This window comes from Dermacentor silvarum, chromosome 2 (genome assembly GCF_013339745.2).
Source record: "Dermacentor silvarum isolate Dsil-2018 chromosome 2, BIME_Dsil_1.4, whole genome shotgun sequence".
NCBI lineage: Eukaryota > Metazoa > Arthropoda > Arachnida > Ixodida > Ixodidae > Dermacentor > Dermacentor silvarum.
The window spans coordinates 134,374,307-134,401,756 of NC_051155.1; the positions used below are offsets into that span (position 1 = coordinate 134,374,307).

Consider the following 27,450-nt stretch of genomic DNA (forward strand, 5'->3'; position numbering starts at 1 on the left):
CACTCCGGACTCGCGTTGAAATGATTCTTAAAGTCTTTTTCATGCGGTTTCATTTTCACTAGTTCCAGAAGGGTGATTTTTGCCACATGCGGACCCCCCCTCCCTCTCCCCCATGCATACATACACTTGTATTGAGGCACCCTTTTATTGACAATGTCTAAACGTTTTAATGTGATCTTTAAAAAAGATGTCAATATTTGAATTTTGTTTTTCATGAATAACCACACAAACGCGTAGGGATATTGTCAATGCTTAACACTTTCTCTCAGAACAATACGTAGTATTTTATTGGCAGTCAAGCAGGTTTTCAACAGCAAGAAATGTAACAAGTTCCCTTGTTTTCAGCATTGGGTTATTGCAGGCAATTGAAGCGATCATAAAATTTTGCAAATACGATCCGTTTGGAAGCACCAGATTTGATTAAACCTTGATGCATTCCTTTGCCTTTTCTTACCTTCGTCGATTAATTCAGTGCGAGATGGTTCCTCTTAGCATGCTATAATATTGATCTAGTACAGGTTAAATGCATGAATAGGCTAATAGATAGGGATTATTGCTTAAATTTCCAGTGAAGGAACCTTAACAATTGCTCCAGTTGCGCAGCTTTTCGTAATCCGGGATTCAGAGACCAATTTTAAGATAATCTGCTGAAGCAGGTAGCAGCACACGCATGTTAACGAGATTCGCTGATAGTTACGATAGCTTCCTACTTTTTGCTTTGACACCACAAATACAAAAATTCAAGCACTCTACTTTGTTATTACACAAACAAATATACATACTCCCTACTAGAGCACTGCACTGGCCGAATTTTGCGGCCCGGGCCCGGCCCGGGCCCGTTTTTACATTGGGAGGCCCGCCCAAGCCCGATCAAAACTTTTATGGCAAGACCCGGGCCCGGCCCGGGCCCGAAATAATCTACGTTACCCGCCCGGACCGGCCCGAGCCCGGCTCGAAACCGGCCCGAACCCGGCCCGAGACCGAAAAATACATGTTTTTCAGAGTTGAGAAGCCCGAGAATACTTCACAGAAAGCCCGAGCCCGGCCCAGGCCCGCGTCAAAAAACCCGAGCCCGGCCCGGGCCCGGGTCAAAAAGCACACTCCGTGCCCGAGCCCGGCCCGAGCCCGCGAAAAAACTGCCCTACCCGGCCCGGCCTTTCGGGTAAGCCCGAGCCCGTGAAGTGCTCTACTCCCAACAACGTATGAGATGTTTTCCGTGGAGCTAAACCGCCGCACTACGTACTGCAGCACACAGATTTGGGCTCATTAGTACAGATTCATAAACTAACAGCGTGAGACCCAGGACGAGAACGTAGACGGCACTCATGTCTGTTAGAATGCTATGATGCTACGTACACACGTGCATCCAACTCCGCAAAAATATTTGAGGGCAGGTTTTACGCCTTTAGAAACGTTCAGAGAGGACTTTATACATATTCACAGCACACGCGCCCCGACAACAGAAGTTTTATTGCACTTTTAGCATTCAGGCACACATAACTTGCGGCTTCCTTAAGGGGCACACATGGACTTTCGGGTTGGTGCTGGATCCCACAATTTGTGCAAGAATATGAGTAGGAGCAGGCACCCTTTATGCGAAATTACGAGTAACATACAGACAAATTCTCCGGAAGCTGACGCTACTTAGCCTGGCTAGCGCGAGTATCTCACTGCACTCACACAACGACTTCGCTGCATCCGAATTCAGAATACTGCATAGTGCGATATGTGTAGCTATATGTGCTTGTTGATAGGTCATCTAATTTGTTGCAGCCCATGCCGAACCTCACGAACATAGAAAGCACATGACGCGACACGCCGCAGTGAACATCTAGCTGCGAACAGCTGTGAACATGGCTGTGAACTTCCGCCATGTGTCCCCTGCACTGAACATCATTAACTGCTGTTGTGCACTCCAAAACTAATTGAAACCTCAAAGCGTTTTTAAATTAATAAACACTCGTAATATTGGCTCCTAATATAGACAGGTCAATGAACATTTGCATGTTCGCCCGAAGGCCGATTCACTTGGGTCTAGCATTGGGCTTGATCTCCTCGGGTGATGTTCAATCTATACGCGGGTCCACCTAAAGTCCCTAGTTATTTTTTCTGCCATCTTTTGCAATAATGCAGGAAAAAAATATCTCGGGATTCAGGTACTAGAAATACGGCCGTGACATCCGCGGGTGCGCTAAGATTTCTGGCACCATGAAAAGCTAAAAACGATGTGTAGGGCCCGTAATGGCAACACACAGGTGCCATTTCGCAGTCCGTAAAAAGCCACGCCACTAAAGTGAGATCATTTTCAGGTTTGAAGACTGGTATTTTTATGCACTTTTAATAATAGTCTGAGAAGCAATAAGGTAAAATTCATGTGCTGTGAAAGTAATGTTATGACGTGTGTACACGGATTATGTATGATTAAATCGATAAAAAGTTATTATTTCCGTTGTACACCTCTTCTGCCATCAGCACTCCGCATTGGTCAAATATGTTCAGGCTGCACCAATTTCGCCTATCTGTCACACGACATCACTGAACTGCGAAAACTCACCACGTGAAAGTGAAGGTACGTGAAAGTACGCATTAAATATGCATAAATATGCCGAACAAAACTGAATGGTGTTTAGAATAGCCGGAGTCTGCCCCGTTATGAAAGGCATCGATGTCTCCCTACCAATCATCCAAACAGTCGAATTCAGTCCTACCAATCATCCGAATTCAGTCGTAAAAATGTGTTAACCAAAACGCTTAATCAGCACAGTCGCCTTCAAAGTAGACCCCTTGAGCATGTATACACCTACACCAGCGTTTCTGCCGCGATTCCATGCATTCGTGGAACTCTCCAGGCAAAAGCGTGTTGAGGACCGCCTGCGATTCCGACTGGATCTCTTCAACAGTGTGAAACCGATGTCCTTCCAGCCTGAACTTCAACTTTTATAACTAAGAAAAAGTCACAAGGGGCGAGGTTAGGTGATTAGTATGGGTGCCGGAAGTATTGTGATTTGTTAGGAAGTCAGGAACTGTCGAACAACGAGTGGTTTGTGAGCGGGCGTGTTGTCCTGATGAAGAAGTCAGTTGTTGTTCTTCCACTTCTCCGGACGTTTGCGACGAATGCTCTCTTTTACGCCCCTCAAAACGTCACAGTAAAGATCGCTATACACGGTTTGTACAGGAGGTACGGAATCGTTGTGGACAATTTAATGTAGGTAAAAAAAAAAAACTAATGAGCATGGACTTCACAATGCCACGAACTCGACGTTGTTGTGACTTTGTTGACAGCAGGGTAATTTGGCGACTTCCATTGCGACGACTGCTGTTTGGTTTGACGATCGTAGCCATAAACCCATGTCTCATTCGCGCTTATTACAGTGAAAAGGAATGTGGGATTTTCTCTGATTTGTTGCTTCAGTTCCGTACAGACAGAAACACGGTGCAGCTTCTGTTCGTCACTGTACAGTCCTGGCACGAATTTTGCAGAAATGCACCTCATGTTCAAAATATGCAACAAAATTCGCTGAACCGTGCCGTACGATTGTCCTACAATGTCGCAGACATCCTTTATAGTTAGCCTATGATTTCCAAGGATAGCCTTGCGAACTTCCGCTATTGTTTCCGGGGTTGTGCTCGCTGACGGGCGTTCAGAACGTTGATCGTCGTCAACACACATTCAATCCTCTTTGAAACGTTTATACCATAAAAACGTCCTACTTTGGCTCATGGCGCCGACTCCAAAAGCGTCCTCTAGCATACGATAAGTTTCTGCCACAGTTTTGTCCAAGCTTAAAACAAAACTTGATGCAAATCCATTGCTTCTTGAAGTCTGCCATATTGGTTGCTCAGAAATGTGCCGAATTAGTGAAACATTGCGTTGCAAAACAACAGCTCGCAAAACAGTACTTCTCAGATACAAGTCGCTCAGCACACTGATTCGCAAGGCATACTGCTAGCTACATCTAGCACCAGAAATATGTACCACACTTAGTTTGCCTGTGCTTTTCAAAATCCCGAACTTTTGGGTAGCCCCTCGTATATATATATCAGTGAAGCAAAGAATCACAGGAGCCGGCACAGAAATAGTTAAAAAATAGAAGCACGTTGGCAAAAAATATAACCGGACGTTACTGACGTTTCGGCCGGGGTCCGGCCCCCGGCCGTCTCTTGATGAAGGCCAGACCCCAGCCAAAACATCAGTAAAGTCGTGTTATATGTTTTTCGTACGTGTTTCTATTTATTGAACTATATATATATATATATATATATATATATATATATATATATATATATATCCGCCCTGGGATCACAAAAACGATGATGTATTCTCAAGCAGACAATTCACTTTGCGACTACGCCTGTCATAGGCATACCTGCAGTGGCCCTATATATTGTTGGTGAACAAGTGCTACATAAGTTGACTATCATGCTGCAGTTACTCCAAGCTCCAGAGGAGGTGCGCAGGGGGTAAGTCACGAGACCATGCATCCGATAAAAAATATACCTTAAGGCCCACTCTACAAAACTTTATTCGTGGATTTTACGTGCCGAAACCACGATCTGATAATCAGGCATGCCGTAGTGGGAGACTCCGGATGGATTTTGACACCAGTGGATTCTTTAACGTGAACCCAATGCAAGGTACGCGGGCGTTTTTGCATTTCACCTCAATCCAAAATGCGGGTGCGCTGTCCGGAATTTGGTCCCGCGACCTCGCCCTTAGCAGCGCAATGCCAGAGACACGAAGCAATCACTGCAGGTAAGGCCTACTTTGTGCTGGGTATTACGATGCTTTTGTTCTTTTGATTTAGACCATGCAAAGCAATCATAGTGGTTTGTGCGGAACTGATGCTAAATGGCTCACACCTGAAAATCATGTCACTTGGTCGGAGGTGCCGCTAATAAACGTTCTTAAACCAGGGTGTGTGTGGTTTATAGAAACCACACACCTCCGCCAGTACAACCATGCGTGCTACCAATTCCGCCACGGATGCGGCGGACATGTCCTCCGTTCAAGTCGTTGGCGCGAAGGTTAATCTGATCATACAACTGAATTTTACCTACATGCTTCTCCAGATTGGGAGGGAGCGTTTTAGCACTGTGATGCGTTTATGGAGCTTATGGAGTGCAATACCGAACAAATCCACAGCGGAGGTAAAGCAGGCTTGCAGCATTGCTTCGTGTAATTTCTAGTAAGAACCTTCTCTTATCTCATACATGCCTAAATTACACGCCAAAACGTCTTTGGTCAGCTACATTTCCTGGAGTTCTTCAAGCGATACGAGAGTCTTTAAACACATTATGAGTGGGATTCATCTCACGATAACTTGGCCTTCTGAAATTTGCCGAGGTGTTCTTTTGGCGTTCTTAAACTTGTAGCTGCCTTTCGCAATAATTGATTTAGGAAACTGTAGTCACAGAAATAGTCGTTGTTCTTTTGAGCCTGCGGCTTACGCAGATCACGATTATCGTTGTACGCACAAACTCAATAAAATAGAAGCGCACTTGAAAGCCAAGGCTGCGAAACTTTATCGCTAAATTCGTGTAACAGTAACCGCATTTTACATTCCTATCGTGATAAACAATGTCAAACCTGCATTAATCTTGCATCGATGCAGGTCAGACCTGCTTCGACGTTAAATAACGAGATACAATAATACAAGTTTGAATGACGACAAGTTCAATTTAAGGAAACGTGCAAGATTGCTGAAATCTAGAGATCACGAAACCACGATTACAGTTGACAGCACCATGTCAATAAAATATGAAAGCAATTGAAAGCCAAGCCTGCGAAATTAATTCAACAAAATCGATGGTAAGTACATTTCACTTTCTTATCGCAATAAACAGTGCCAAACCTGCAACGATCTGCGATACTTAGGGACGTTAAATAACGAGATACAATATCACAAGCAGAACGACGAGAAGTTTAATTTAATGAAACGTGCAAGATTGCTGAAATCTGGAGAACCATTCGTTCTTGTAAACGCTCAAGGGGATTTGTCTGTCTGTGAGATACACGTGAATCTGCGAGATGCTACATCTTAAGTACCCTCTCGGTTCCCTGTTGAATGATAGCTTGATAGCTTGCCCGCCCTAAATTAAGCTTACGCTTCATGTCCGTTTACTGCCTTGAAAAACCAAGTGTATACGGCACTTGGCACGCTGGCGTCGTAATCCTCTTGTACAGTGGTCAGACAGTCAAGGTCACCGTCACTGTCGATGTCGAAGAGTGCGAGACCTGACCGAAAACCCTCGAAAACCTGTCAAAAGAAAAAAATGTGGTTGATCCCTCTTATATAGGAATCGGTATAGAACACGAAAGTGAAACGTGTCTTCACAGAAGTAGTGTAATGTTTATTGCACATTGATATATAATGTCTATTGGTGTTTTGTGGCTAAAGCGCCCTTAGGCGTTGATGCACCCACGCTGACGCCTGGTGGCACGTCTCCTCCATCACGACTACCAACGTCGATGACCATGAGCAACCGTCGTGCATATGGAAGCTGCACTACGCTGCACACGCTAGCACAACGCGAAAGACGAAGCACGTAACTGACACACTAATACAACGCGCAAGACAAAGCACGTAACTGAATCGTCACCGAGTCAAATCAGCGCGTACAGCGCGTCGTAATTGCAGCCTCCGCGATCAACTTCAGAAACATTTTCAGAGCTAATTGCGGAGGCCACGCTCCGCTGTGCTGAGTACGGTGAACGCCACCTAGGTGCACAACGACGCCTCGATGCCAGCATTCGAAGGGACGCTGGCATCAAGAAGCACTACAAACGCCACCTAGGTGGCGTTTGTAGTGCTTCTTGATGCCAAGGTGGCGTTTGTAGTGCTTCTTGATGCCAGCGTCCCTTCGAATGCTGGCATCGAGGCGTCGTTGGGCTGAGACCACCGAAGCGTTCACTGTCAGTGCGCGTTAGTGTCATAATGCAGTACTTCTCTTTTCTGCTCGTAGGCGGCGGCACCGCCCCGAGCGAGAGCGCGGGTACACGGAGGAGTGTTAGATATATAAGGCGCGTCTGTGTAGCTCTCTGCAAATGCGTTTGTGGCGCAATGGGTTAAACGCTCGGCGATCTATCGTCGCGGACCGAGAGGTCGTGGGTTCGATTTCCAAATTTTGCATGTTTGTGGAACTTTTTCTTCTGGTTTCTTTCTTTGTATTATGTTCGTGTACATTGTAAGAACGTCATTCCGTATTTCCGTATGACGTATTTCCGTGACGGAAATACGTCAGTGAAGTCTTGGTGGACCCCCGCATAAAACACTTTCGTGTTAAAATAAATATTAGGAGCAGATTTTTTACAGCGGAGCTGTTTAGGCCGGCCGTTATTCCGTTAGTCGTCCACAAAAAAGGTGGACCGATCCTGCCGGTTGTGCAGAAAGGGTCCAAGCGCAATGACAAATGCCCCTGGAAACTAGTGAAGCTGAGGCTGGCTAAGACCAGGTAAGCATGGTTAGGAGTACTTAAGCTTAGTCAGCCATCGATAGCCAATCAATATCTAATCAATAGCTAATCGATAATCGATGAATAATTAATAAATTCCGGAAATGCTGGAGAGGACTTGGTAGTGCTTAGCCTAGCCCAAATGCGTAGACAATACCTTGCGATATCCCATCTATAGCCAATCAACAGCTAATCGATAATCGATCAATAATTAATAAATTTCGGAAAATGTGGGGACGACTTGGTAGTGCTTAGCCTCGCCCAAAAGCCAGGACTAGCTAGGTGCCCATCACCTCCGCTGTCTCTTTAGCATTGCGCCCGCAGTGCAAGCTACGCTGTTTTGTTTTTTCTTATTCCCAACAAATAAATTGCCCAGTTCTCAACTTTCCCACTTTCCGTGACAAGCACTTCTGATGACATATTGTAACGCGGCGAGATAAAAGGAAGACGACAATGGGGCCTGGTACGAGCGGCAGCATTTCAACGGCTATTTCTTGGATCGATCACCTCATGCTAGCCTTCTTCAGTGAAGAAGCACACAATCATGCGTAACAGTTTTGGAGGAGGTGGGGGGATTCCGCTACCTCCACCAAAACTGTCGTTGTGTCCACTCAAGTTCCTCCTTACGTCGGGGCCTATCCTGCGTCACTTCAACCCTTCTTTTGCCACAGAAATCAGTACTGACGCCTGTGGCATAGGGATCAGTCAACGATACAATGAAGCCGAGCGTTCGTTACTTATGCCAGTCGTTGTCTGAGATATTCCAAGTGAAAATCACAGAGAGGCAAGAACGTCTGAATGTTGTTTTTGATATTCAGAAATTCCGCTATTATGTTTACGGTCGCCCGTTCAAGATCTTAACCGACCACCATTCTGCACGCTGGCTTGCAGGTCTTCGAGATCCGTCTGGTCGTCTGGTACAATGGGCTGTACGACTACAATAATGATTTTGTGGTAATCTATAAGAGAGGCGGCCGTCATGCTAACGCCGATTGCCTCACTCGCTAACCATTGGCAATGACACACTCTGATGAAGACACCTTCGATTACTATCAGTCTGCTAGCGCTCATTTTGAGCAGAAGTTATCATTTTCGAGCAGGAAAAGCGTAACGACATAAGCTTGGAGCGTCTTTGTTTCGCACGCGCACTCCCAAAGCCGGTAGTCGGTTTTCTGTCCTTGACGGTCTGTTTTGTAAAACCATTTACTCCGCCAGTGGTGCTCGGTTTCCTCTTGTTGGGCCGGAAAGTCTAAGAAGTGACGTGCTATACGTGTCATGCATGATGTCCCGACAACTAGTTATCTGTGATTTGCCCGCAAGCTACAGCGTATCCAGGAGCGCCTTTACTAACCACTGATGCTTCACTCAACATATCAATACGTGGTCATCTGCGATAATGCCAACATCATAAGCGACCTTCAAGCGCTCCATCAAGGTCATTTCCGCGCTTTGATTCCTCCGCGTACAACCTTCGAACGAGTTGGTGTCGACCTCCTGGGCCTCTTTCCACGTTCATCGAACAACAACCAACTGGTCATAGTCTTTGTTGACCATGTTACTGGCTACGCAGAAGCAGCAGCAATACCATCATCCTTCGCTGCTTGTGTCGCAGGTGTCTTGTTGCATTTTGTTATTCTACGCCATTACCCACGTCGAGTGATCATAAGTGACCGCAGTCGGCAGTTCATTGCCGAAGCTGTAGAAGAGTTGCTTCTTCTATGCGGTGCATAATTCCGACACTCAACGCCGCATTATTCACAGACCAATGGTCTTGTTGAACGGAAGAGACGAACACTGACTAACATGATGACCATGTACGTCTTCCCGATCGCCGCAGGCATTCCTTGGCACTATCCTACCGTTCTCTGTATATCATCATCTTCAGCAACAGCCTATATTTATGTCCACTGCAGGACGAAGGCCTCTCCCTGTGATCTCCAATAACCCCTGTCTTGCGCTAGCTGATTCCAGCTTGCGCCTGCAAATTTTCTAACTTCATCACCACGCCTAGTTTTCTGCCGTCCTCGACTGCGCTCCATTCCGTAACTCTAATGGTCAACCAGTTATCCATCCTACTCATTACATGGCCTGCCCAGCTCCATTTTTTCCGCCTAATGTCAACTGGTATATCGGCTATCCCCATTTGCTCTTTAATCCACACCGCTCTCTTCCTGTCTCTTAAGGTTAGGCCTGTATATACGAAGATTTATTCACCAATACCAATCGCCTTGCCGAAGAAGTCGGCCAGATAGCGCGTCTTCGCATGGTGGCATCGCAAAATCGCTCGAAACGCTGGTACGACAGGCCTCATGGACCGTTTTTCTTTACCAAAATGCGATTTAGTGTGCCTATGAATCCAACAGTGAAATTTTATCGCGCTATGTTGGCCCATTGGCAATTTTTGAGCGTTTGAATGACATACGTGGCGTGGTGGCACCCCTCTTGTGCACATGTCAGGGGGCTAGCAAAACCCAACTTGCATATGCTGCACGTCTTAAACGATATTACCCCGTCACAGGTGACTCTCACAGCGGGTTTCGTCAACGAAATAGGGTTGTAACACATCGAGAAAAAAAAAGGTTGAAGAGGAAGACTAGGACGGTCTCTGGAATTTGTCTATGAATACGCACGCTATCATTCCGAATAGTATTCTCGAGAGATGCGTGTATTCGTCGTTTTTCTGTATTAATGGAGTACGCTCTTAAATTGGCAGTCTAGCCATAGAGACTGGAGCCATACAACACTCTAGCCATTGAGACTGGAGCAACGTCTGTCGCTACTAAAGGGCTGTGCGGTATTCTAGGGTCCGTAGTGACGCAGGACGGTGAAAATGTACCAGTCTATCTGCGTGCGCGAAGCCTCCGCGATGCATTGCGAAGAAGAGCGTGCTGCCCAGCGACACAATTCATTGCTTGTCATCGCTTGCCCGGTGGAGGTGCCTCCGTGCACATCTACGCAGTATTTGAGTGTGTTGTGCACTCCTAGGTTCTTGCCGATTGCCTCTGCTGCTGAGCTAACAGCGATCGCAGATGGATATCGTAACGACACCACATCAATCGCATGTTCCCGGGTGAGGGCTCTTGTGTGCAGTTATGAAATTACACTACGAACGGAGGAAGTTTTTGCAGCTGTTTAGTGTGCAGTACTTGTGATGAAGAAATGGCATCGCACTGGGTCTAGCAAAGCGGGCGATTCTCGACGCTGACCGTGTTTGCGACACTGCGGCTCCGATACACCATCGATGACAGAGCAGCCATCTCAAACGACAACTGCGATACGTTGTCGTTATAAAACACTACGCACTGCTCAGCATCGTTGTCTACCACTGCGCATCGACGTCTTGCAAGCAGCTACAGTGACGTGCCGATAATTATTTGCTGTGCGCTACGTCGCCAGAATGCAGGCAGTGAACCGTGTTGTGGGGACATCACAGCCCAAGAAGATATATGCATACGCTAGCGAAAGTCGACGCTTTGTTTTTGACAATGCTGCTCCGTACATCACCGATGCCAGTGCGTTGTGCGTGTTTTATTTCAGCGGTCAAGATTGTTGATGCCTCTCAGCTCAGCACCGCGTCGCTGTTTCCAAAAAATAATTTTGGCGTGGCCCAACAGTGGTGGGTGCACGCACAAGAGTTACATGCCTCGCGCGAGGCATGACCTATGGTTTTGATTGACAGGCGAACTCGTGCCAAATTCGTGCATCGCGAAACCCCCCTCGAGTTGAACTCGGGAACATAGCGGCGGCAGTAGCAGCCTGTGTCATCGCCTCCAGCGGCAGCAAGCGTCAATATGACTGTCTTGACCCGTTCATCTACATGACCGACCTAGAGTTTCAGCGTCATTTTCGCCTTTCCAAAAAGACTTAGGCGAAGGCCCTCATTTGCGGAGACAGCGTGGCGGGCAAATTATGCTTTCCGAGCACACATTGGTGTGACTAGGCTGCGGAGGCGGAGTTCGTGCGATCGCTTCGGCTCTCTCCAGCTTCAAGTGGTTTGTTCACCGCGCCCCAGCCCAGGCCAGCTCCAGCGGCGTCATCGTAGTACTGGGCACCTGCAAGTACCTGGGTTTTAAACCGGACCAACCAACCCGCGAAGGCGAAGTGGTCACATTATATAGGAAGACTCAGAATGGACGCCGGGATGCCTTCCAGTGCAACAGGTGCCGAAAGCAGTTGTCGCAGTTACACGAGTACCGCTGCTCTGCACGGGCAAGTTAGTCGAAGGAAGTTCCTTCGCCAAATACAGACCGCCTCGGCCGCCCGAACGTCCACCTACGCTTTTGCTCACTGCGTGAGCAAAAGCGTAGACTGTTGAAGAGTATGACCGACGACTTGTTTCCTAAATCGGAGCACACCATTGCCGACTGGAGGAACTACGCCCGTGAGGTAGTGATGGACGAGCTGCTGGCGCGACCTCCACTCGGCAACCCCGGGAAGATAGTGCAAATTGACGAGTGCCTGCTTCGCGGTGAGCGAAAGTACAATCGAGGCCGCGTGATGACGGGCGACAACGTTCCGCCGAGCCGACAAAATTACGGCGGTGTTAAAGATCGTGGACCATGGGTCTTTGGCGTGGTCTGCGCGACGACACGGGTGCTGCAACTTTTCAGGTCGACCGACGAGACGCGGCAATGCTAGGCCCCATTATTGCAGCCAATGTTCAAACGGGGACCATGATTCTTAGTGACGACTGGGCCGCATAGAACTGTATCCGAAATTTGGTGGATGCTAACGGGAGGAGCCTCAATCTGCATTGCGAGACAGTCAACCACAGCGTGAATTTTGTGGACCTCATCACGGGCGTTTACACGCAAAAAATATAAAGTTATTGTCAAAAAGTGAAGCAGCCACCTCGTCAGCGGTTCGTACAGGGTAACTGCACCGCTGCTGGAGTCCCACCTGACATGCATGTGGTGGCAGTCAACGGCCACGTGCGCTGCCAAGAGCCCTTTTCTTGCGTTTGTGAGAAGCCACGGATCGCTCGGGGCTACCCAGTACAAAGACTCTTTCCTGCGGTTGTTAGAAGCCATCGCTCGGCGCTAGCCAGTATGAAGGTTTATCACAAAGTAAAAGAAAATAAAGCGTAGTTTTCTGACCCTTGCATGAGTGCTTTCCGGCATTTGTGAGTGCTTACACGGTAAGCGTGTGGTAAACCACTTCTGCGCTAGCCGACGATCGCTTTGTCTCGCTGCCTTACTTTAGCGCGAGCAACGAGAGATATGTTGAAAGCCCAGTGCGAAAACCAAGCGCACACCAATTTGTGCTCGGAAATGCGAGCGCAAGCACGTAGCGAGCCGCGCCAATCCAATCCAGAAGAAAGAGGAGCAGGTGAAGCGTTCTCTCATGGTATAACGCGAAACGTATTCAATTACAAATTAGTCTAGTACACATTCGGTGTACATCTTGATAACTTTAAAATGCTTATAAACCATGTTAAGGTTACTAATAATGTTGTACTGAATTCATTTATTTTGTAACTTGCTTGTGCCTGTAATGCACTCGGTCGAACGACAAACAAGTGAAAGAAGGCACGACCATGCACCGACGATATGATCACGTGAGTCCTAGTTTGTCGACCGCCCATATGGCAACGACCAAGCGATGATAGCCACCGAGAGTGAATCTAGATAAACCAATGAAACTGTAGGCGTTCCAAATGACTAAGTTTGTCGTGGTACCATTAGTTCTTTCATCTTGAGGCGTCGTCAGAGCTCGTGAAGATCCCGAGTTTCACCAAACTCGGCGTATCCTGCATAGCACCCCTTGTCTTACGTTCTTCACTAAATTATTCACAATAAAGAATTTTGAGAATGACAGGCCACAAACAAATGTCATGAAACATAACAATCACAGCTCATGCCTTTTATCACAAATCTTCTCAGACTACGAAATAATAAAAGAGCAAAACTTTATCAGTGCTCTAACCTAAAAGTGGAGTAACTTTAGCCATGCCGCTCTTTAATAGCAGTGTGTGGTGCCTGTGAGATTTCATTACAGGACCTACTTAGCCTGTTAAATGTTTAGGAGTGCCAGAAATTTTTGCGTGGCCGCATTAGTCGTACCTACGTTAGTAGAACACCGACCGAGAAGTTCAAGCGCAATGCTAAACATTGCTATCAATGGTAGTGCTTCGTCATTGGGGCGGAACTGCCAAATTTTGCTCATTCAGTCAAAGCAGGTCATATAGGCTGCTGGATTTCAATAACAGAGCAAAACGTGGTGTCTTTGTACAACGCAGATGAGCCAGGCCATGGTTCGAGGAACTGCTCTAAAAGTCCTGTCGTATAAGTTTCCAAAACGGTCCGAAGGGAAAGCCTGTGGTCTTTCTATGATCAACCATCACACAATAGGTCCATCAAAATTTTCCGGACGCATAGTTTCCGATCCACCATTCCAGTTATGCGTCAATAGGCATTCGTGAAATTGTGCAGGAAGCATAGTAGCTGATCCGCTTCCATTCCATCCTGTGAAAGCGGATGTACGGCGATGCTGGTGCAGATGCTGTACAAGTAGCACCACCCCAACGGACCTTAGAGGACGTTGGACAAGGACCACCACCACATGCGACGTACGTCCCTGCACCTACGAATGGGTGCGGAAGTGCAGCATACGTCCTCATTCTTCTGAGCCTTCCGCCAAGTACAACTTCCTTATTGAACTAAATTATTGTACTTAAGTAAATTGCGTCAGAAAAATGCATAAGGTAAGACTTACACACTTGCTGCAGACATGATAGCGTCGGATTGTTATTCGAAGATACGAGATAACGTAAGTATGTACTTGGAAACTGTAAAGACAAAGCCCTTTCCGACTGCCATTTGAAGCTTTTCTGAGCGATCGCGGGCGCTAGGTGCCGTACCCTTACGACAGCATACGTCGTCATTCTTATACTGCTTCCACCTATCGCAAATGCGTTATCGAAGTAATTGAATTTCTCAAAATAAAATTCGCCAGAAAATTCGTAACGTGCGTCTTACACCCAACCTGCAGACATGATAGCATCGGATAGTACTTCGAATATACGAGAAAACACATTTCTCTTACGCGGAATCTCAAACACAAACCAGTTTTCCAGCTGCCATTTTTTTCGGTGAGCACGCCACAAAAATCCGGACCAACTATAGAGACTCACAGCTTCGCAGTGAAATGCGCGTTTATCGCGTTCACGCAAAAGTGTAACATTCTATACCCGCTGTTGGTCATCGGCTAACCTATACCGTGTAAGTTCGTCGCTTTCTAGGCATCATTGTGGATCTCAACCTCTCCTGACGCGTTCATAGTGTGTCCATGAGGAAGTGACTCATTCAATTTTTGTCCTTGTAAACCACATGGCATGACTGGAAAAACACGCGAACGTGGGGTCACAATAGTCTAGTACACATTCGGTGTACATCTTGATAACTTTAAAATGCTTATAAACCACGTCAAAGTTACTAATAATGTTGTAATGAATTCATTTATTTGATAACATGCTTGTGCCTGTTGTGAACTCGGTGGAACGACAGACAAGGGAAAGAAGGCACGACCATGCACCGACGGTATGATCACGTGAGTCCTAGTTTGTCGACCGCCCATATGGCAACAACCAAGTGATGATAGCCACCGAGAGTGAATCTGGATAAACCAATGAAACTGTAGGCGTTCCAAAGGACTCAGTTTGCCTTGGTACCATTAGTTCTTTCATCTTGGGGCGTCGTCAGAGCTCGGGAAGATCCCAAATTTCACCAAACTCGGCGTATCCTGCATAGCACCCCTGGTCTTACGTTCTTGGCTAAATTATTCCTCAGAATTTTGAGAATGACAGCCCACAAACAAATATCGTGAAACATAACAATCACAGCTCATGCCTTTTATCACAAGTCTTCTCAGACTACGAAATAATAAAAGAGCAAAACTTTATCAGGGTTCTAACCTGAAAGTGGAGTAACTTTAGCCGTGCCGCTCTTTAATCGCAGTGTATGGTGCCTGTGCGATTTCATTACAGGAACTACTTAGCCTGTTAAATGTTTAGGAGTGCCAGAAATTTTTGCGTGGCCATTAGTTCCTCGAACCATGGCCTGGACTCGTCTGCGTTGTACAAAGACAGCACGTTTTGCTCTGTTATTGAAATCCAGCAGCCTATATGACCTGTAAGGCCAAATTTTGCTCATTCAGTCAAAGCCAAACGTACCGTGCTTACTTAGTATCGCTGAGAACCGCTCTGCTCTTTAGTTTTATTAAATGTTTTCATTACTGCACTCGAATGCTGTCAAGTACACGGAACTTAAACCACGAAATCCTTGAGCACGCACGCTTAGAACCTGCAATGGTCTTTTCCAATATTTCGTAAGCAGCTGCCACAGTTATGACCGCCATGGGTTATCCCAACACTACGTATCCATGTCAATTACATGCTTAAACACCGTCCTCGGCGCTGATTCGGCTCCAATTTCGATGTCCTTGCTTCTCATGCGAAAACTAGAAGACAGACAGCGCTTTCAAGCTGCTTTGTTTGGTACAGTGGTGCGAAACACCGTGACAGTCGCACAGAAAACAATTAGATATGTATGTGCATTTGACGCATGGCTTTCATGAAAGATTCAAGGTGCACCAACTAATTTCTGAAAACTATATGATGACACTGCTAACAGCAAGGAAAGATGTATACATCTTCGTACTGGACAAAGAAGGTAGCATGGAAGGGGACAACGTGCGGGAGTATTACTCATGATTTTTTTTTCATCTTGGCAGCATAGTGACTGTGGCGTTGTGCTTCTAAGTGCGAGGCCATGAGTTCGACTGTGGCGGTGATGGCAGCATTTTGATGAGGGCGAAATGCAAAACTATTCATGTACTTGGTTTTAGGCGCACGTTAAAGAACCCCAGGTGGTCAAAACTATTCCGGAGTCCCCCGCTACAGCGTGCGTCTTTATCATATAATGCGTTAGACACGTAAAATGCCAGAGATTTGTAATGAATTGGGTAACGGAGGAAGGGTAGTCCAACCTCAGACACATTCATCAACAGAATAATCTGAGTTGAAATCTGACGCTTTAAAAAATTTGGACAATTCACTATATTTTCCAAAGTAGGGTTACCACGGCTTCGGTGGTCGCTGCGCGCCATAGAAATAGTACAAATAGTCAGAAATATGTTTGCAATTATATGGCATTTAAATATCTCCTACTCAAAGAAGAAGAGTATATTTCGGCGTATGTAGACAAGACACACGCTACGCAATTCAGCTCCGAACGGTGTCTTGACCGATCAGTCTCGGCAGCGGAGAAATGCGACACAGCATGGAACAAGGGGGAAAAACTACGAGGGAGCCCATGACGTCGGGCACCTAGTCTCGGTAAGCCAACTTCATTTGACGCCCTTCTTTCTCTTGCGGGCTTATCTACGCGTTGGATTTGGTAACTCACTCCTCCGTGGTTGACGAGTCATTCAATGGCATGCTTGGTTCGTGTGAACAATTAGTGGCGCCTACCATCGCAGTCAAAGGCATGGAAGAAGCTACATGGAGACCTTATTCGTACTTGCTCGAGCCTCGTGCAGATGCGTGATTGCGAGCGAGACATCTCGGGAATTCGGCTTCTCGGAATTTGCCTTTCCCTAGGTACTATACACTGCACGGGCCGTGATTCTCGGCCCGGGCCCGGCCCTTATAAATGTTTACCCGCCTGAGCCCTGCCCTCAAACTCAAAGCGACACCCGGGCCCGGCTTGAGCCCGAAAAAAATTCACCTACCCACACGTCTGCAAGTCAAGCCCAAACTTAGGCCTATTGTTGTTTCATACAACAATAATCGTTGTTTTGGTGGCGTACGCTTTGCTAAGAAGTACTTGAACCATCATTAATTTAGTCTACAAAAGGGTCTCAGGGTGAAGAAAGGTGACCAGGGGCGCTATAACGTAAAATGATTCCAAACTGTTTTGATTCCAATTTCTGCAATCAGCCTCCACGATTGCTCCAATCATTTTCGGGCCGCTCCCAACTTCGCCTGTCTGTCACGCGACGTCACAAAAACCGCGATAGCTCCCCATCTGATATAACGTGTACACACTGATTATGCATGATTCAACCGCACAAAAGAAAAATAATAATTCCTGATTCGATGTCTTTTCACCATTAGCTCTCTGCCATTGCTCCAATGTTTTCTGGCTACGCCCACTTCTCCTGTCTGTCACGCGACGTCACAAAACCGCGAAAACTCACCACGTCAAAGTGACGTGTACGCGAAAAAAAAAATGCATTAATATGCCTAACAAAACTGAAAATATTTCTGAATAGCCACAGACTGCCCCGTTCCCAAAGGAATCAAAGATGGCTGCCTGCCGATCGCTCATGCCCTCGCTACTCGCACCTGCCGGTGAACATTGTATTTATTTGCGCATGATAAACCTTTTTGCGTGGCAGTAAAACGTTATCCAGCCCTTTCGGCATGCATACGACATCGCTCGGTCAACTCTTCCTTGTTGAGGATCCGTTTTATCGGCATTCTTATCCTTCCGTTGCACGCCACTGCGATTTTCGACCAGCCACCGCAAGCTAAGTAAGGCGAAGCGGACCAATCGGAGAAGCCGGCTCCACCCTCTTCATGCGGTTATCTATTTTCACTGTGCTGGCTCGGCCCCATCGAAACCCTCTCCACTAGAGCGTGCTCCTCGCCTCTTGTCAGCCAATTAGATAAGAAAAACCGCTGAGTGTAGACAATGTTATTGGTTTTGAAAGCGAACAAAGGTTACCTCCTATAAACGAGGACAGTGTTTGATTGGGTTGTTCAGACAAAGCAGCGGGTCACCGCCCGATGCTTGCGTCGGTGGTTACGTAAATTTGACGTCTGGAGTTTGGAATCAAAACAGTTTGGAATCATTTTACGTTGTAGCGCCCCAGACATACCGATTATGACGAGCGTTTGTTCATCTGCGACATGCTGTGCTCATTTTTCTGCAAGTAAAGGCGGTGGTTAACAAAGAAGCTCTACAACAAGTTAAGGACTGCGCAAAGAACGATGAAACGAAAAGTGTTAGGCGTAACGTTAAGAGACAGGAACAGAGCGATGTGAAAAACGGGGCAAACGGAGCCGCCGCCTTCATCCGCTTTTCTTCTTCCAACTGTGCAGCGCGCACAGCGTCTGTCGCTACTTTTTCTTGTGACGTCGAAACGGTCGGCTGCAAATGTGCCGCCAACTGCCTGACCGCTGGCGTTGCAAAGACCACAGGCAACCCTGTGTCCGCGCCAAAAGATGACAATCAAGAGTATGGTGCCCTGTATCTGCCTTTTGAACGTCGCTCTTGGAAATGACAAATAAAATTTCAGTGCACTGTAGAAGTTACAGCTTTAGTGATATTGTGAACAAACAAACGAAAAATTGGAAGCAATATGTTTTGTAACTTATTTGGGCAGTAACTAGCGTATGTAATGTGGTCCTGTAGAAAGGGCTGGTGGCCTTAGACCGCATTTTCTTAAGTTTTGTCTGAGTGCCCGGATGATCTCGTTTTGTTCTCCCAACGATGCTCGGATGTTCTTGCTTGATTGCCCGGATGCTCTCTTTTGAGTGGCCGGATAACAGCTCTGGCTTTTGGCTCAAGGTGACTTGGAGGTCGCCGACAACGGCTGCTCAAAGCATTTCATGCTTAATAATCTGTAGCATGTCCAAGCGACGGCAAAAAACATCACCTTGGTTCTGTCCAGCTACGCTGCATTTGCATATTTTTAGAACTTGGTGCATGAAAGGTGGCACAAGCTGTATAAATATATTACATTTGTTGCTGCTACTATAAAATAACATTTGAAGTATAAAATAACGAATAGAAAGAAAGTGCGAAGCACTTGAGATAGTGGCTTTACTGAAAGATTTTAGCAGTGAGAGGAAAAAAAACGTTAACTGGAAGGAGCGGCTCATCCACACCAGCTCCACATGCAGTATATTAAGCAGCAACAAGCAAAATAAATCCGCTGTTGTAGATGAAACTACTCAAAGTGACTTATTCTATGAAAAGAAAGCTTGTTCCAGATAGAATATATGGAAGGTATACGTATACGCAACCTATGCGAACCATATTAACAGTGTACCAGAAGAAGAAGCCCAGCCTGACCCTGGCCCGCTGCCTTAAACCTGGGCCCAGCCCGAAGTCCGGAGCTTCAGGCCCGGGTCCATCGTGACAGTGCTGTACTGCATGCGTTCTACAAGGCTGAGCAAATATACTTTGCAATTGTATCATGATACGATACAAGATACTCGGGCAACAAGTATTTCAGATGCAGATACAAGATACTACCACAATTATTGTATCCAATTCGATATTTTGCAATGGCATCTTAAGATACTACACATGAGGCTCGAAAAGCTGTCCCTGAATTCTTATCAACCACGAGACTAGACCCTCGTCTGTAACGGTGGTAGTCTGCGTGTGACTGTGTTTATTCCTCTCTCGTTTGCCTCCTTTATCTCCTTGTTTTCTTTTACTGTTTTTCTCTCCTCTGCAAGCGGGTGGACGTGATGTCCTACTAAGTAGAGAATTGCTAGCCCGCTTTTCTTTCTATTTGTGATGTTCGTACATGCTTCTATGAATAATAATTTTGATAATAATCTTGGTATAAAATACATGTGACAAACAGGTGGCATATTTTGGAGTTACAACAGATAAGTTTGGGAACTTTGGTCTTGAAAAAGGAAAGTAGTAATGTTTTGTATAGATTATAAAAGAAAGCATACCCATACTCAAGCAGTAAAAATTGGTAGCTGTTGATTTAGATCCTAGGTAATCATTACTGCAGCAAAGAAGAGCTCATACACCTACCAAGAGCAGCCGAGGACAAAGAGGAAGGCGAACGTGCTTATGCTGAATTTAGATCATTTCTGAGCTACAATACATATGACGTGATAGGGCTATTTGGGTAGGAGTAATGGCGCTTAGCGCTAACAATTGTAAGCGACATAACGAGTACAAAGTTCTTCAAAATGGTTTACAGAAATTTTAGAAATCTGGTGGAGATGTAGTTGTAGCTAGAGCACAAAAATATCTCTACCACAAGGGCGTTGACACGGAATCAAGGAAGAGGTCAAGAAAGCTCACGACAAAGTAAAGGGTAATCGGATGTAGAAGTAGGCGACCTGAATCCTTCACTAGATAAGTTACACGTCGACAGTAATCAGCGTAAAATATTGACACAATGATGTGGGGCTCCCGCACCGCGGGACGGCGCGCTCAAAGGTCGGTGCCATGAAAGTCGACGAAGCGCGTAGGCTGCACGTTATTCTTCTGGCCCGCCATTAAAGATAAGCGCCTATTTTTCAAGACTCCGTCTTCGATCTACGTTACACTATTCCAAATAGCTTTACACGGAAGGGAAAGAAGTACTAAAACAAGCTTTGCACACCAACACAAAAAGATATTCCTACTGTCATCAGGCCTGATATTGCTGCCCGAAGACAATATCAAACAGGAGCAAGCACTTGCAACAGAGTGAAACCTCCTCCTGCTGACGACTCATCAAATTGTAATGGAATGCCAAGATATCCTCCCAGCCAGAGCAGTAAATAAGGTCAACCTTAAAACGAACATGGTGTCAGCGTTGTGGTTCAAAGTTTTAGCGTCAGCAATAAATAACTAAATAAATATATAGATTGTAATGAAGAACAGTAGCCTGAGCCTCAGCAGCATCGTCACCGGCATTAGCTCATGGTTGCTGTCCTTGGCCGAACGTTTATTACAGCTGGCCCGTTCACTTTGGATCAAACATATTGACGCAACAACTTGGCGACATTCAAGTTGCGCACCCTTCATAACAGACACTGTGCACGCCGTACCGTGGTCTTGTTCAGCAACAACAGGCAGCGACTTTCGTGGCACGAGTATAGGAAGCCTACTTGCAAGGCTCCCTACACGAGTACCTGGTTGGACCCGGCTCGCATGCACCACGCGCACGAGGTATCACGCGAGAAGAAAGAAGAAGGACAGTTGGACGCCAGTTTTAGAACGCGACTGCCGGGCGCTCTTCACGACCGCAGTGACATTTAGTCGTGGGCCCAGGTTCGCCCTTACTAAATATCGTTGTTGTGTTGACCTGTGTTCCTCAACATCGTTACAATATAATGAAGGGTATTGAGGACGACGCGTTCCAAATGTTATTATCGAAGAGTCCTTGCACTGTCGTCAAAGTGATCGAATTTTGTCAGAGTTACGACGAGTTGCGCAAGAAATGGCTTCACACCAGACGTCCCCCTGCGCCCGCCGACTCTCTGTCCAACCTTGGTGTCGGCGACGAACATGCTACTCTGTTTCTAAATATTCAGGAGTTCGTTCCCGCAGAGGTCGCTCGCCAGCTATCTTTGATGTCTTGCGTCCAGGAAGCACCACCCGCTTTGGCGCCTACGATCCGCGACTTCATTCAGGAGCAAGTTTCTCATGCGATTCCTCCAGCCCGTCAACCTGCCGACCGGCCAGCAGCAAAATTGTACCCTGCCTCTCTGGTCTGGCTTCTGGTACTCACTACCATACCCGGCCACTTCGCAAAACTTGTCGCAAAATACCTTGGACCCTACCGCGTTCTGGACCAAACGTCCTCCGTCAATTGCCTCGTCGAGCCCCTCACGCCATCGACAGACCTGCGCCATCACGGCCGCGAACGCGTACACGGCTGTCGCATTTAGCCGTACTACGGCCAAATTGTAGTGTCTTCGCCTGAAGACGCCAGGATGGCGCCTTTTTCTGCGGAGGGCGATTGTAATGAACAATAGTAGCCTGCGCCTCAGCAGCATCGCCACCGGCATGAGCTCGTGGTAGCTTTCCTTGGCCGAACGCATGTAGCTATGCGTGGGGGGGGGGGGGGGGGGATCTGATAAGTTTATGCAGGCTAGGTTATTTCTTTCCGCTCCGCATCTAAAGAAAGCCATCAGAAATCATCATAATTATAATGGTTATCATGGCAAAATTCCTGGATGGGAGAGAACGACAAAGGGTAAGTTTTGAATGCTACGCGCTACGCGCAGGGCACAAAAGCGAATGAGTTAACCTTATTTGCAGTTTTCCAAACTTAACAGACGTAAACGCACCCAGCCCTTATCAATCGCTCACCTTTGCCAAATCTTGAAATTCGGGCTGAAGCTGGCTCCTAGCTTCGCCCGAAATAAGAGGAAGACAAAGCACTCCAATAACAACTGCTAGGCTAGAAAGTCGTTGCATGTTTAGTATTAGAGCTGCCTTTAATGGGGACGCAATTGTGCCTGCCTTTTATACAGAATCGAAAGTGTCTTGCAATTCGCTACCACGTCCACGTCATCCAGGCTTCATATAAAAATAATAATCTCTTAATCTGCAAGCGTCCATCTTTTGTGGACCTCAGCATTGCATCTGCTGCTGAAGTGCATAATGCGTGGGGCGCATCTCGCCGTCGCACGCGTAGGCCAGCCTAGCCATTCAGAACTGCAGCGGCAGATGAATGTCCTACAAATGTACAACAAAATACCTACGAAATACCCGCTGACCTACAAAATGCCCCCCCCCCCCCCCCCCCCCGCCCAACAACTGCTTACATTTCTGCTACGCATATTAGTTTATCTAAGCTCGGTGCATACAAAAATATAAATATTGCACATGTATATTAATACATTAGCCCTCGTCAGATTTCAACTCGAGTGTGCAAAAAAAAAACCTTTTGGAATATCTCTCTACATAGGACCAGTTGTCTCGTGTCTGATAATGACATATTGAAACTCTAGTTTGCAATATAACCTGTTGGAATAACACTCTACATACGACAAGTTGTCCCTCTTGTGTCTGTCAGTGTCAGATTGAAAGCCTGGTTTGCAAGATAACCTGTTAGAATAATTATCTACATGCGACAAATTGTCCCTCTTGTGTCTGTCAGTGTCAGATTGAAAGCCTGGTTTGCAAGACAACCTGTTTGAATAACTCTCTACATAGGACAAGTTGTCCCTCTCGTGTCCGATAGTGCGACTATGGCAAAATATGTTTATATTCTTGAGTTAGATTGCATTTGGTAATAGTAGCAATTAACGCAGGTACGCATCAAGTGACAGTGTACTCATGGCAGCAATCCCAGATGGTACTAAATAACGTGTCAAATACTCGTATTTCACTCTGAAGAAAAAGGCACTATAAATGCAGAGACAAAATTTGTTTTAAATTAGTGACCTAAACAAAAACGAAAACAAATTAAATAGATGAATTCGTCCGCAGTGAACGACAAATATTTGAAAAGTTCCCTGTTCAGTTTATTAGAGTAAACTTTAAGGATAACGAGGTATCAGCGCTCTTATAATGACTAGGGTAGGGCTGGGCAGGGCTACATTGGCGACTGTATCATAATACGATAGTTCCCATCTTTATACCTCGTTACATTCTCAAATTTCTTATATATCTACATAATGTAAGCAAACGCGTATGAAGAAAAAAAATTTTTTTCTTAACTCCAACTTCTTAACTCTAGGGATTCTTCACTCCGAGGGTGACGGTCTTATTACTTACTTTCTTAGCGTTGTTTGCCTAATTTTTGCACCTTGAGTGTCAGAAAAATAGTCTTCTTATGTTTGGGGCAGGATGACTATGATAATCGGGCACATCATACTTTCATAACGATATAAACAAGCGCTAGTTCATCCGTAAGGTGCAGATTTCATAGCTCATTCTGATTTCGCAGAATTCTTATTATGCAACGTAGTCCAAAAAATTGCTTTTGGTGCTTGCGATCATCACTCACGTACGCAAAATAACCGCCTTATGCACAAGTATCGCGAGAACAGCGCCATTCACGATTTCGTTCACAACAGCCGGTCTTGCATCACCCAGATTCTTTAAATCGCTGATGTGCGAAAACCATTAGACGCAAGGCAACCGCATTCTTGTAGTCATCAGATTTCTTAACAAAGCACCACGCAAGAGAAATTACGATGAAGACACTAAAGCGGCATCAAAATTTGCGCGGAAGACTACGGAAGCATTGGTGTACGCAGCACAGTACCGTGGCTACGAGCAGGTCTCATGGAAACGATGCAACTAAAAATAAACACAGGCCTGCGCGGCACACGCAGCAAAGTCACAGCGTAAACTGGTGGAGCGGCTCAAGAGTAGCTCCAATTTCGGCACCACGCACAACAGGGTCTTCGCGACAAAGTCTGTTCGCCTCGTTTTGACGAGAACGGTCTGAACTGCCCGACCGGCGTCGACTGCGAGCGGCGGCTTGTAATGCTCTCTGCGCAGCAGTCTGCTGAGCCCACATGACTGGTTGTAGCGGTGCCCGTAGCTCTACGATTCGCTTCTTCAGCAGCGGTTAGCATCATTTTCATTCCAAAGCCTGGCAAGCCCCAAGCCATAGCGAATCTGCGTCCAATATCGCTAACATCATGCGCCGGCAAGCTGATGTAGCGTATCGTGCTTAACAGACTTCTTAGTCACCTTGAGAAAAGCCAACACCTACCCTATAATTTGATTGGATACAGGCATCACTTATCTACTCAAGATGTTCTGCTGCCGCTCCACGAAGAAATCACGAAGGAAACAAGCAGCGCTCAACTTAAAGCCATTCTTGCTATCGATCTCAAGAAAGCTTTTGATTATGTTGATCACGATGCTATACTGCAAGAGCTCGAAGCTACTGGCTGTGGGACAAAGCTTTATAATTATTTAAGGGACTTCCTACGGAGTCGCACATACACGCTACGAGTAGGCGACACCACCTCACAACAGTATCCCCATCCGCAGAGAGGTATCCCGCAGGGTTCAGTGATCTCGCCCACACTCTTTAATCTTGCCATGTGCGTGATCCATAGAGCGCTGCAAGACATCCCCGACATCAAATATGCGATCTACGCAGATGACATTACCATCTGGATCAAGAGGGGCTCGCCAGGACACATCCAAGAAACTCTCCAGCAAGCAATGAACAGGGTACATGAGGATGCTCAGACCATTGGCCTTAGATGTGCGCCGGAAAAATCTCAGTTGCTACTGGTTCACCACAAAAGATGGCAGCCGCCCACCATACAAATTGTAAACGACGGCGTGTCGATTTCTCAACCGAACTGCATTAAAATACTCGGTCTCCATATCCAGAAAGATGGAGATCCGGCTGCGACGGTGCAGCACTTGCTCAGGCAGGGAGGGCAGGTGCTGCACATGATGCGTAGGGTCTCCAACCGAACCAATGGAGTGAAGGAGGCTGATATGCTGCAACTACGAAATGCACTAATTATGTCGCGCCTGCGCTACCATCTGCCCTATACCAATCTCCGCCAACAAGATATCAATCGGCTTGATGCTCTCATCCGAAAGGCGACAAAGCTGGCCATCGGCATACCGTTTAGTGCCAGCACTAAGCTCCTCCTTGACATTGGTTCCCATAACACGGTGGCGGAACTAATCAGTATTCATCGCCGTCACCAAGAACTCCGTTTGCAGCACACAAGTCAAGGCAGGCACATCCTCCATAGCATCGGTCATCATCCACGAGCTTCGCCTACTGTGGACACGCGCCCAATACCGCCAAAACAACTTGAACTCCTTACCATAGCTCCACTGGGTCGCCACATGAATCCCGAATGAGACAAGGAGAGGAGACGCCAGAGAGTTGCCTACTTCAAGAAGTATATGGCAAGATACACTGGCGGCATCTACTTCTACGCTGATGCTAGCGTTGGGGAACATGGCTCCGCTATAGCAGTCGTGAATAATAACCTCCAAACTAAACAGACGGCGGTACTTCCAGAGACAGATACGACCTTAGCGGAGCTGACGGCCATCGCAATCGCGATCAAACATATGCCCCCTAGCAACTCAGCCTACCCACGAATCATATTTACCGACTCCATGGCGGCTTGATGAAAATTGTTGCACAACGATGTCCCGGCGCACATTTCCACACTTATACAAGAGCACCTACAGGAGCCTTTAGAAATCATCTGGATACCTGGTCACGACGGGATGCCGGGAAATGAAAGAGCTAATCAGCTCGCCTGCGAGACTCTGAACCAGGCGCCCGACATTCCGCAACCAGCCCAGACGACAAGGTGGGCTCCTCTGCTTCTGCGGCCTTATCAAGATGCAAGGCGAAAGTTTCCTAAGCTTAGCAAAGAGCTCACCCGTGATCAGGGTGTACTCATCCGTCAGGCCCAGAGTGAAACTCTCCCTACGCCAGCTCGAATGCACCTCCTCCGCGGGCTATTACCTGAGGATCCCCCACCATGCCGACACTGTGGCGAACACCCGACCACATCCCATATCCTCTGGTCCTGTGGACCGCCCCCACCTCCCTTGCCTTCCCCTACAAATCTTTCCCTTAAACCCCATGCCGGGTGGCTGACAGAAGCCACCAGCACCAACGACCAACGGTACCTTGCGGCGTTTATCGGTGCTGCACTGAAAAATGCCGCAAGCGAGGCTCTGGACTGAGGGCCTTTTCACCACACCACCCAACATGAAAATAAAGTTTTTCTCTGTCTCTCAGCAGCGGGTCGTATCTTACGAGGAGACGCCATGACGTGTACCGAAGAGGCACGGCCGCTGGAAGAGGTATCCAGAATACATGGCGCACATCTCACAACGAAATCGAGTTGATTGCGCACTTCGTCTGAATCACATGTGGTCGGCTGCACCTGCGCACGCTGCATTTGCAGGCACCCTAACTAGATGGTGCCACCATACTGGCCGAGGGTCGGTTCGTCGAATGGCGGTGGTGGCGGTGGCAGTGACATCGCGTACCGGAACGGCTATAGGAATGAGCCCATAACAGCTTACGCTGTAACAAAAATCTAGAAAACAAAACGGCGGCTGCGTGTAGACGTTCACGCGCTTCTTTTTGTTGAAATGGCGCGAGCGCCACTACGCGGCTCTGTTCCACCAATAGAGATGCGCAGAACTCTTCGACTGCCCTCGCTAGAAGGCTCTGACCGAAAGACGGCAAGAGCTGAAGGATCGTTTGCTTACATAAGATTAAATGGCAAGAACTGAAGGATCGTAGAAGGCATGCCAGATTAAACATTTTCCACGATATTTA

At 46.9% G+C, this 27,450-nt stretch overlaps 1 protein-coding gene across 1 annotated transcript in view; it reads right to left on the reverse strand.

Annotated features, from left to right (window-relative positions):
* LOC119440403 (uncharacterized) overlaps positions 1-22,627 on the reverse strand; it is a 104,424-nt gene extending 81,797 nt beyond the window's left edge. Inside the window, exons 1-2 of the mRNA XM_049661624.1 lie at positions 22,515-22,627; positions 6,106-6,257 (exon numbers count right to left, since the gene is read on the reverse strand). Coding sequence (XP_049517581.1) covers positions 6,106-6,257; positions 22,515-22,622 — 260 coding nt within the window. The 5' untranslated portion in view covers positions 22,623-22,627. The remainder of the gene's footprint in view (positions 1-6,105; positions 6,258-22,514) is intronic.
* Positions 22,628-27,450: the final 4,823 nt, after the last annotated feature.